This window comes from Triplophysa rosa, linkage group LG10, assembly GCF_024868665.1.
Source record: "Triplophysa rosa linkage group LG10, Trosa_1v2, whole genome shotgun sequence".
NCBI classification, from domain to species: domain Eukaryota; kingdom Metazoa; phylum Chordata; class Actinopteri; order Cypriniformes; family Nemacheilidae; genus Triplophysa; species Triplophysa rosa.
The window spans coordinates 17,599,548-17,611,736 of record NC_079899.1 but is presented as its reverse complement, the minus strand read 5'-3'; the positions used below and the strand labels follow the sequence as shown (position 1 = coordinate 17,611,736).

General features: G+C 40.6%; 1 protein-coding gene across 9 annotated transcripts in view; it reads left to right on the top strand.

The window, feature by feature from the left end:
• ehbp1 (EH domain binding protein 1) overlaps nt 1-12,189 on the top strand; it is a 127,594-nt gene that overhangs the window by 82,268 nt on the left and 33,137 nt on the right. For 5 of the 9 annotated variants that reach the window (XM_057343276.1, XM_057343274.1, XM_057343272.1 and 2 more), the window contains 3 exons: nt 2,428-2,593; nt 5,983-6,159; nt 8,054-8,205. In XM_057343276.1, coding sequence (XP_057199259.1) covers nt 2,428-2,593; nt 5,983-6,159; nt 8,054-8,205 — 495 coding nt within the window. The remainder of the gene's footprint in view (nt 1-2,427; nt 2,594-5,982; nt 6,160-8,053; nt 8,206-12,189) is intronic. The other 4 variants (XM_057343275.1, XM_057343273.1, XM_057343278.1 and 1 more) reach the window with 2 other exon arrangements.

Genomic DNA, 12,189 nt, shown 5'->3' with positions numbered 1-12,189 from the left:
CTGCGCACTAGTGAGTGCCATCTGGACCCGCGGTATCAAGGTCCCGCCCATATTCCCCAATGACTCAATCGTAAACGAAGAAATCATGTTACCACGCCCATTTTCATAACATCTTAAAATGAACTATAACCAAACTTGTTAGATCAATGAACGCTTGAATACACATCAGAGTGATAAGAAATTAACTAAAATGGCAGAAACCATCTTTGGCCAAATTTATTTGAAGTGTAATTGGATTTTTTTGTTTGGTGTGATACATTTATTTACATGGAGAGGGCGTGGTTTATGACCTACACTGCAGCCAGCCACCAGGGGGCGATCAAAGAGCCCGCACCTTCACTTTTCAGGACGTTGCACATCCGGTTCGAACCCAGGACCTTTGCACTTCTGACAATGCTATCATTTGTCATTCTAACAAATGAGCTACAAGAATGGTCTATTGTCCAAATGTAAAAACTATAAACATTGTAATATTCTAGTGCATGAAGGAGTGCATAGAGATGCATTGTTTTATTTCATTTTAAAATCTTGCATGATTGTGTGAATGGGCCTTTCTGACCCCTTAGGGTTAATCGTCTGGTTAAATCGGGCCCAATGCTAATCCTGTCCTCCAGACACACACAGTGAATGTCATTTTCTGTGCTTATGGCTAGTCCAACCCTGAATCGCTGTATGTAAAATAGTGTGTCGAAGGTTGTAATTCCTGAGAGGTTGAGCTGATCATGAAGCATTTTAGACTCCTTGGAAAGAAAGAGAATTATGTGACATTAACTTTTACAACGAGGAGAGGTCAAAACCTCACAGCTCAAACAGAACACGTTGACTAGCAATTTTCTCACTATGACAGTCACAGAGTTCTGTTGACATTCATGTTATTGGCTGTTCCGAATCCTCTCCAACCTGAGCAGGTGTATTGAGATTTTGCGGTGCTGTGGAACAACCACTTGTCACACACTTGAACAGGCACAACACACACAATTTAGCTTTGGCAGGAACGCCCCTGTGATTTCAGGTGTAACTTGGCCTTAGATTTGTCTTGCTTGTTCAAATTACCCTGAGACTCGAAGGCCCCGGGCTGGACCCCGCCAAAGTGCTCCTGGGATTACTTCATCTGCATCTCTCTGCTTATTGTCCTCGTGAACAATGGCTTCAGACAAACAGTTTCCACAGAAACAGGTGAAATGGGGTTAATTAACTTAACGCTTTTGTAACGTATTTGGTTTATTTGCTCGACTGCTCTAGAAACCTGTTAGCACCTTGAAAATAAATATAGTGAGGTGTGTGTGCGTGTGCGAGTGCGTGCGTGAGTGTGTGTGTGTGTGGCCATTTGGTTGTACAGTATATAGGGACAGGTTTCCTACTGTATCATTCTGAAGGGACATTTTTGTAAAAACTTGAAATATAAATTCTCAGAGAATGTATTTATTAACAATATATTGTAACATGTGTTTATATTTTCCTAAACCCCTGATGATGAGTCCAGATATCAGAAAAATACTGTATCTGTCTATGCATGAGTTTACTGTTTTATAAGAAAAATCCATGCGCTATGGATGTGACAAAAAAGGACGCATGTTTTTGAAAAAAAAAGTCTTTATAGGATTTGTGTGAATTAAAATTTAAAAACTAGAAGCAACAATACCCAACAAATGGAGAAGGGATGGCTCTTTACAGAACACAAAAATAGTTATTTTATGTAAAATTTCATATGCCCATTTATGAGGAATATGGACCTTGATGGATGTGACAAATTACTTGCCTGACTGAAAAAAGCTTTAAAATCGAAGCGAGACTTCATATGGGTGTTTACACCACCAAATATTGACATCTGCATTATCGGTATGGCGAAAACCTTTAGTAAAAACGTTTTAATCTTATTGTTGATGTTTGCGTGGAATTGCCCTACTGCCTTTCATAATTTCCACAACTTTAATACGTTTTTACATCAATTTAAATCATGTCAAATAAAATTGTTGTTTTTAATGTATTGCCATATTACTGCATATACCAATATTTATATTTCATTTTTTCATTTCTTTTCAATAAACTAGTTAATTTTTAGGCCTTATGGAATGAGTGAATCTCTTCAGGTCTTAAAAAAACATACATTTAATTTACAAAACGTCCGCAGCAACCCTGAGCCAAATACACTCACACGCATGTACTAGGGAAAAAATGACACTCCAGCAAATACCTCAGGTTTATTATGTCTGGACCTATACAGAATCAATGACAAATAATCCATGCAGTGAATATCTCGCTCTCTCTAAGGGCCTGCCTGGGACCCTCCATCCTGGCTAGTAAGAACGCTGCTATCGCTCAGATCTGATGGGAGAGAGAGGAGTGAAAATGGCATTTCTGTCAATTACTTGAGATGGCATCCGTTCAATAACCCCCCCTCCCTCCGCTTGTGTGTGTTTGTGTCAGGAGCGTGATGAAGAACGGCGCAGGCAGCTGCGAGAGAGAGCCAGGCAGCTGATAGCGGAGGCACGATCCGGGGTAAAGATGGCTGAACTGCCTCTCTACAATGACTCCACCTCTGCCTGTAGTGCAGCTGGGAGCAACTTAAAAGGAAGGTCAAAGACAGCTGGAGGTGAGTGCAGGGGGGCTTTTATAGGCCGAACGCACACATACACTCACAATTCATAAACACACGTGTGCATGCATACACAGCTACTCATAAGCATGCGTGCACACATACAAATCTGCATGTATTCACGGTAAAATACACCTAGGCATTAAATAAATGGCTCTTAAAATTCTGTCAATATTTGTTCACTCTCATGTCTTTTCCCCCTCAAGCATATACATTGTCAGTGCAACATACAAATGGATGTTTTGAATAATCTTCACACAGTCTGTAGCAGCCACCACTGTTAAAGGAACTGTTCACCCAAAAATGAAAATTCTGTCATCATTTACTGTCATACATTACCCCCAGGTTGTTTCAAATCTGTATACATTTCTTTGTTCTGATGAACACAGAGAAAGATATTTGGAAGAATGCTTGTAACCAAACAGTTCTTGGCCACCATTGACTATCATAGTAGGAAAGTGGTTTATAAATTTCTTTTTGTTGAACACAAAAGAAGAGATTTTGAAGAATGTAGGAAAGCAAACAGTTCTTTGGGCACTTTGAAAAAAAAATGTTTCCTTCTATGGTAGTCAATGGTGGCCAAGAACTGTTTGGTTGCAAGCATTCTTCCAAATATCTTTCTCTGTGTTTTACTCAGAACAAAGAAATTTACAGTATACGGATTTGGAACAACTCGAGGGTGAGTAAAATATGACAGTTTTTTTATTTTTGGGGAACTGTCCCTTTAAGCTCCAGAAGTGTCAAATAAATCACTAAACAAGCACATTAAAAGTGGACTTGTGTCAAGTCTTCAAAAGCTGCAATATCAGTAAATCTAAAAAGTCAATATTTTTTTGTATTCTGTTACTCATACTTATTGGTGTATTTTTGTGGTCGCTAAACTGTTTTGCATGGGGAAAAAATGGCAAATTGGCTATATTTGTGAAATATTAGATTCAGTTGTGAATTCTGTCGTCAAGATAATTTTATTCTTGTTTATTCTGATGTGACATGTTTTCTGTTGCCTGTATTTATTATTGGCTCTCTGCAGGCTGACAGCATTCCCAGAAGAACCCAAGGAACGGCTGAACGCTTGTGTTTGGCTTCTGGGATGTTTAATGTGTTGATAAGTGTGTGTGTGTATCTCAGTGTGTCCATTAGTGACTTTCAGCCCATATGTGTGGCAAAAAGTGTTTTTGTTGCTCAAACCACAATGGCACGGCTGCTTTCAAGGCCCAAAGGAGCATCACATTAAAAAAACACAACACACTCACGTACACTGAACTCTAATTTGATGTGTTCACAGAGGGCTACACTTCCATTTGTTCAGGCAGTCACTTCCCACATAATCCTTCGGCAATACATCAGGAAAACTCAGACGATGACCAATAACGCCCTATTGCCAAGAAGACACACCAGTCCACTTGGCCCCAATCATCAGCATCGTTATAAAACACCCATGCCGGGTAATCAGCAGCTCATTGCCTACGGAGGAAACCCGTGGACCACATCTCCTTCAGCCGTACCACCCGCTGCGTCCCGCGTTATCATCAGCCACCATTTCTCCTTTTATTTCGCATTACAGGACAATGAGACTACCTGTTAGCGTAGCGTTAACCGCTGGGCGTACCACGTGGAAACAGTGGGGCATTAGCGTAGTGGGGCAGCTGCGGCGTGTTATTAAGCGTGTTTACGCTGAGGGGTGTTAGCGTTGCGGCTAGCCGCTGCGTATAATTAAAAGTGTGCGCACGGAGCGAGAGAGGTGTTAGCGGTGCGACTAGGTTGGTTAATACGCGCCGAATAAGAGAGGTGTTAACGTAGCGGGTCAGCCGCTGTGCCTAATTCTGTGCCGGCTCATGTCTGTGTGTACCATTTCCCAGCTCAAGGGGAGACACAATATTCCCGTTCCTTTTATCTCTTTCATCTCTCTCTCTTTGACGCCCTCCATTTTCTCTTCATCCTCTCCCCGTCCGCTTAATAGTGTTCCCTCCTCGGCAATCACGCCTTTCTACTTGTTTCCGCGGCTCAGAGATGCCACAAAAACACCTCTCACGGCCCACAGTGGTGGACAAACACGGGAACGGGAAGAGTGGGGGAAAACGGGTCAACGGAAGCAGTAAGAGAGAAAGTGAAAACATGGCGAGGTTTATTTGGCCTTCCGGGCTGTTGAACTCTGCTAATTGTAGAACTCATTAAAAATCAGTTCTGAGGAAAACGTTATAGGCTTGATGCACAAGGCCTGTCGTGCAGAACGCATAATCCCACCAATACACACACACACACTCATAAACACTCAGTTCTAATTCAGAGGGAGCTCAGGCTGAATAGAGCGAAACATTCACCAGCAAAACTTTCTCCAACTCCGGCACCATGCATTCTGTTAATTAGCTTAGCACCGCCTGTATGTGTGTGCGCTCGCGTGTGTGTCGCCGTATCATGGAAAGTAAATTACAAAAAAGCATGAAGGAGAGGAAAAATAAAATGAATATTGTCACTTTCATACACTTTCAATTGCTCTCTCTTTCTAACTGTAAGAGCATTTCTCTGGGGATGTCATGTTGTTGTTTCCTATTTGTTTTGTCTCTTATTTATGTCTGTGTTGCTCCGTGTGTGTGTGTGTGTGTGTGTGGCTCTGCTCTGGTTACCATATAACTGAATGAGATCGATGCGTCTGGATTGAGTGTATATTGTGAGGGCTCTGAGGGATTCAGATCTGTGGATGCGGAAGAGGAACTCTGGAGGAGATTTTGCCGTCAAGGCCAAATCTGCCATGCAACACACACACACACAGAATCAACCCTATCCCAGACCGTCTCAGCCTTCTTCCTTATTTCTTTCACATCAAACACACACATACACCAATCCCAGTCAGCTAAACATCAGCAGAACTTTAAAAGAAACAACTTTTGTTAAATCTGAAGTATGTTTTGACAACAACAGCAATGTGTATTGCTGTTGTTGTTTTAGTTGACTCTGTGAAGCACTTTGGACAGCTCTGCTGTATGTAAATGTGCTATATAAATAAACTTTACTTACTTACTTACTTTCACCTTCATGGCTAAGATGTTGTGACAAGTGTAGGTTGATTCCCCCCAAAAATGTAAACGACATGATGCAATGAAAACATTTTTCTGTTTGTTTGAGCGTCCTGACAAGACACACACAACAACACCAGCTTAACCAATTTGAGCTAAACTTTATTTTAGCAGCTTTTTTATTATGCTATGTTTGTATCACGGAAATTCCCTCACATTTTTTCTTTCAAAAAATGTTGGATGAACTCCTAAATGCATTCTCTAACTCTACTAACATTCAACTTATTTTCGCGCTGGAATATTACTAACATTTAATGCTTGACTAACCTCTCTTCTTTCCTCCTTTCGTTTCTCGGCTTCCTTATTTGCTAGCAGATGTGGTGGATGGGGTGAGTGTAGAGGGTGAGGATGAGGAGGGCAGAAGTGAAAAAGAGGCTGCGGCGGCTGTCGCTGATGATGTCACTGATACTAACCATGAGGAGGACATCTCATCTTCATATCTACTGGAGGATGATTTTACTAACTCTGCCAGTGATCTGGCATCTCTGGGTAACCGAACACTGCATGACCTCTGCTTGTGGTTTATTTTTGTGTGTCTGCTTCGGTCTTTTCACTTTGTTTGCTAACACATGTACTTGACAACTTACCCTTGTTACTTACCATAATAAGCATTCATTTACACTGTCTTATGTCACAAGTCACGACTTCCTGTTTCCATACCCTGTTAGAATTAACTGATGTTTTAATTCAAAACAACATTTCGGTAAACAACCAAACATTTACTTCCAGAACATTTACTTACAAAGATGTTTTTTCTCTTTGGGAAACATTGTTTTGATATGTCTTTTGTTTCGCTTTATTGTTTTGTGTTCATGGTTTAATTAAAAAATATATTCCCAAGACAAAAAAGCATATCTCCTGAAAAGACATAAAGTTAGTAATAATTTGCTTTCCTGTCATGTTTAGCAGGTGGTATAAGATATCTCAGAAAGAGTAATGAGGAAAGCTTGACTTGTTCTCTTTCTCGCTTGTTTTCTGATGTGTCTTATCTACATTGTGTTTGGTAACAGTGTTTGGTTTGTGTTTTTTGTCTGTTGTTTTGAAAAGGAGGTCTGCGTTTTTACAAACAAAATACAATTTGTCTTCATAGTCTTACACTGTGAAGGCAGAGAATGTTTTTAGAACATTTTACAAATCCAACTCTCAGCCACAAAAGGTCCATGCTTTTCTCTGCATGAGGACACAGGAAGACTGCTTTTATAGATATTGCTTATAAACTGCTTGATATGTCCCCTTGTGACTACAGGGTCTATATCATTGGAAAAAAAGATTTTCGCTGTTTGAAATGAGAGAGTGGTACTACTAGGTTAGGATGCGCTGACTTTCAAAACTCAGAAATCTACTTAACATTTATTGAAACAAAACTGCCAAAGGAAATCGGTCAGAAATATTCATGAGTGTCACATCACAGCCATATGCAATGTAAACATCAAACAGACGTCCGCCAATCACAGCAAAGATTATTTTCATAGCGAAATCTCAAAAGTACAGGAGGGAAACTAAACTGTTTGATAGTTTTGAGGGGTTGGAAATTGTTCATAAAAATATACAAATGTTTAATTTATTTAATTTAATAATTTTTGGAAATGAATAATGCTGTAAAAGTAGGTTGTGGTCCCTTTAAATGTGCCCAAACAAGTGGTCTGAGCATACAGAGAGACTATAAAGAACAGATGTATCTAGAAATGCCGTTATGGGTACACACTTTTAGTTAGTTGTGGATGTTAAAGGTGGCATTCCCGTATTTGGTCAAACTGTTGATCAGTCACAAACACACACCTCCACCTTCATCCAAGTTGTGCTAAGGCCTGATAAATGACTCCTGTGGTGTTTTTTGGGGGAGAGAGAGGGCTGCTGGGAAACAAGAAGAACAGGACCCACATGAAAAGCTTCTTCACCTTACTTTCATCTGTAGCCAAGATGCCTGAGAGAGAGAGAGAAAGGCCAAGGCCAGGGATTCAGCTAAATCTGCTGGTGAACGAAAACAAGCATTGGGAATATAAAGACGAGCATAAAATAAGACGCACATGAAAGACAGACTTGCACTGGGAGGAAAATATTACATTTATGCATTTGGCAGAAGCTTTTATCAAAAGCGACATACGGTGCATTTTAAAGTATATATTTGATCAGTTTATGTGTTCCCTGGCAACCTGGAAATGGTTGTCCATTGGCAGGATGGATATGTTTGCTGTTGTAGGTGTGCCACTCTCGCTATCTCTCAAGCAAAGTGTGTGTGTATGGGTCGAGAAGGCCAGTTTGCTTGAGGGAAAACATTGTCGTGCCCCTCTGCTTATCTGTTTTGGAGACGAGTGGTCTACTGCATAACTCTTCCTCTTGGAGTGTGTTCTGACCCTCTCTCTCTGTCTCTCTTTCTCTGTAGGTGTGATGAACAGCAGACACGTGGACCTGAAGCTCAAGAAACTGACAGAGATTCGACCACAAGGTTGCAGCTCTCCTTCTTCGTCTTCCTCTTCCTCGTCGTTGACAGCGTCTAGTAACTCGCCTCTGAGCCCTGAATCGGGTGGCCTGCAGGTATCCACATCTAGAGACATGTGCTCTATCCATCTTTGCTTGTGCTTGCCTCTGCAACATTTAACTTGCTGTGCACCGTTTGCACCACAAACATGTCTGGTTAAAAAACCCAAGACCAAAATATCATAGAAGAGGACCTTTTGCATTTGTTTGATCAATGCCTTAGTCGAATTAAGATATTTATGTCGCTTTTATAAAAATACCTTAGAAGAATACATTACTGGTGTGCATCTCGAGACAAAACAATGGCACTGAAATATTTTAAGATATTTCTGGGCAAGTTATATTAAGATAAGACTTGTCACACATTCATTTTAGTCTTGGACTAGCCTTAAGCCATGTCTGTGAAACCGGGCCTATGTGTTTTTATATGTTAAGCCAGAACACTTTAACAGGCATTAGACATCTAATATCCAAGACCTCTGTCATATCAAACCTGACTTTTTCTGACAGAGAGAGAAGGAGAAAAAGCTTTAGGCACATTGGCAGCCGCGCATGACTCACGACAAGCGCTAGATTGATTTGTTGCATGTTTTATATACCCGGGATCTATATGTGTAATGTAATAACATGCATACCTGTCTATAATTGATGTATGATTAGTGTGTGTGTGTGTGTGTGTGTGTGTGTGTGTGTGTGTGTGTGTGTTCGCGTGTGTGTTCGCGTGTGTGTGTGTGCGTGTGCGTGTGTGTGTGTGTGCGTACGTGTGTGCGTAGCGTGTGTGTGTGATGACCTGCTGTCTCGCTGCTGTATTTAGAGCCCCCAGGTGGTGACTGCAGGGTATTTTCTGAGACCACAGAAGTCTATACTGCTATACTGAACTACCTTCCCACCACCTGTTTGCCCTCTTTCTCTCGCTCCCTCTCTCTGCTGACGTAGATGTTGGCAGGATCTGACTAGTGTTGTGTTGGTGGAGTTATTCAGTGATCTGCAGCAGGTGTGAAATGATTGGTTGAGGTTTACCGAGGCTTAACTTCCGGTACATATCTGCAAAAAATTGTCGAATTATTTCTGAAAACAAGCTAAAGAAATAACAAGTAAATTACATTATCTTGCAAAGTATGTCTATCTAGTATTATTTTGGGTTACCAGTAGAAGAACCATTACTTGGCTAAACTTATATGCAACAACGTTACACAACCCATTCACAAATTGTTTATTTAATCAAATTAACATACAATAAAATTAAACAAATTGTTTATTTAATACCATTATTATACAATAAAATATTAATATTTTGCACCATACGTCAGCGCGTGTGTCCGTTGAAACCGTCTATAGATTCCAGAATTACATCATTTTAGGGGGTTAATTAGGAGTTGTGGAAAAATAATATGTAGTATTATTATTACTATTATAAAACATAATTGCCCGGTTTCACAGATAAGGTTAGTCCCTGTCTAAAAATGAATGTCTTATCTGTAAATAAATTGCCCTGATATATCTTGAAATATGTCATTGCCATTGTTTTGTCACAAGATGCACACCAGTAATTGTTTTTCTAAGGCATTTTAATAAAAGCGACTTACACATCCTAATTTAACCAAGGCATAGTCTTGGCCTAAGCTAAGCCTTGTCTGTGAAACTGAGCCAATATTAAAGGGGTCATATGACACGGCTAATACGCGAATATTATTGTTTGTTTTAGATGTAATGCAATGTGTATATTTATATACACTATTTAAGGTTCAAAAACGCTGTATTTTCCACATACCGTGCATGTTTGTATCTCCTCTTTGCCCCGCCTCTCTGAAACGCGTGGATTTTTTACAAATCTCATTGCTCTGAAAACGAGGTGTGCTATGATTGGCCAGTTAACCAGTGCGTAGTGATTGGTCAAATACTGCAAGCGTGTGACGGAAATGTAACGCCTCTTACCATATGTGGATCATCAGGTTCCAAAGCAATTGTACTTGACAGGTACGCCCACCTTACTTGCGTATACATTTGGGCTGTCTTAGTCAAATCATACCACGAACTGACGTAGATTTATGGGGGTGTGGTTACAGGAGGCGTTTCAGGCAGGTCTGGGTGAGCATTCGCTTTTAGATAGAATTTTGTTCCGACACTTTAATTTTTGCAATTTTACGTGTCTAATACATGCATGGGCAACTTATAACACACCAAAGACACAGAAAAACACATTTTCGCGCTATATGACCCCTTTAAGTATTATTATAGACTGCCTGTTAATTAAATCCACATTTTTTTAAAAGCTTGAACATAAAATCATTTGGCAAATGAGATTGTTAAATTTACCTCTTGTTGAGGTTTCTGACACTTACTTTGATTAATTATACTGTCAAAATGTTATGCAATATTATTATCTGATATTTAGGAATTGACATGAGAATTAACACTTGTGTCAAGAAGTGGAGCATCAATATCAGTGCAGAAACCGGCATGCGGTAGAACAAAATGAGTATTAACCTATCATTTAAAGGACATTATGGATTCACTGAAATCTTAAAACAGCTCCACTTTTCGCAGATCCATCTGGAATATTGCTGGTAAAAGCTTTTAGCGTCTCTGTCTCTCTTGTGAACAGTCCAGCACCTGCTGCAGACCTGCACAACAGCCCAGGGGAGGATCAGCAGGGTTACAAATAGCGAGGCTTTGAAGAAAGAGCAGCTTTCTCTCTCTTTCTCTCTCTCTCTCTGCTCTTCTCACCATTACGGCCTTGTTGAATGACTGATCTTTTCTTTCTTTGCTTCTTTTTTCCTCTCTTGATATTTTCAACCTTTGCCTTTTTTAAAACAAAAGACATTAGGGTCACATTCTCTCTATTTCTTAAGGGCTTAACAAACCCAGCCTCCTGTTAGCACTGCCTAGTCATAAAAAACCCTGAATCAACCGCTCCGCTCCCTGGAGGATTCTCCTATGCCACAATTCCTCAAGGCCAGGGTAGAATGGTCCAGGACAGAGCCGTTTCCCCCAAGCGCACACCCAGTGTTCTCAGTTGTGTCTCATTAGCAATTGTCTCTATGCACTGTGAGCCTGCTGCCGTGGTGGTGCACGATAACCGCCTGCAATGAGCAGCGGACCGCAACTTTAGTCACGCATCCCAAAAACACACACGCACGCATCTCTGCCAAAATAATACCCACCACCACAATAATGATCGGGGCGATAACAGATTAAAAAGCTCCGATCGCAATGCAGGGATAGCCATGATATCTGCCCCAGCCAGGGGTACCGAGGGGCCGTGGGGGCAGGTGTTTCGAGGAAGGGGTGTTAGCTGGGGTTGGAGGCCTCGGGTCCTCCGGGAGAGAGAGATTCTAGCAAGGCTTTGGGTTTGAATCCTGTTTGTTTTCTTTGGACTTTAACACGAGAGGAATCAGACGGGGTCAAAGGGCTTAGTTGTTCCGTCTCTAGAGATTCAGGCTGTTGAATGTGGCGGTTTAACACATAAACGCTCACAGCTTTGGTTTTGTGTGATGAGTACTTGGATTTAGGGTGATTTTTTTCACCAACATGACGCAATGTTTTCAAAAATGACCTACAGGAATTTCTAAAGCTTGAAAGTGAAGTGTGTATTGTTTGCGACACTTACGTCACCAGTCAGATTTGCAATCATTTCCCTAAACTTCATTAAACCGTCTCACTGCGTATTTATGTTATTTTTTAAGCCTGTTTTATAATGTCAGGTTGTTTTGTATTCTCAAACAAACACATTTGAAGTGTTTGCCTATTAAGCTGTGATAGAAGTTTTTATTTTAAGTTCAAATCTGACAGGATGCCTCAAGAGAAGGTGCAAATTAGGACTTTGACAACTAATATTTTCTCTGAATAAATGTGTTGGATCAGTCAGATAAACAGCTTTAACTCATATTCAAACATTGAGACACTAAATGAGATCAGGCTAAATTTGCTCTTCTCCAGGGAGATTCTAATTGCATCTTTGTTTTCAAGTTATCATTTAAGAATGAACAGGCCAAAATCTGCGTCTTCGCTTGTTTGTGTCTGTGTGTGCGCGCGGATGTG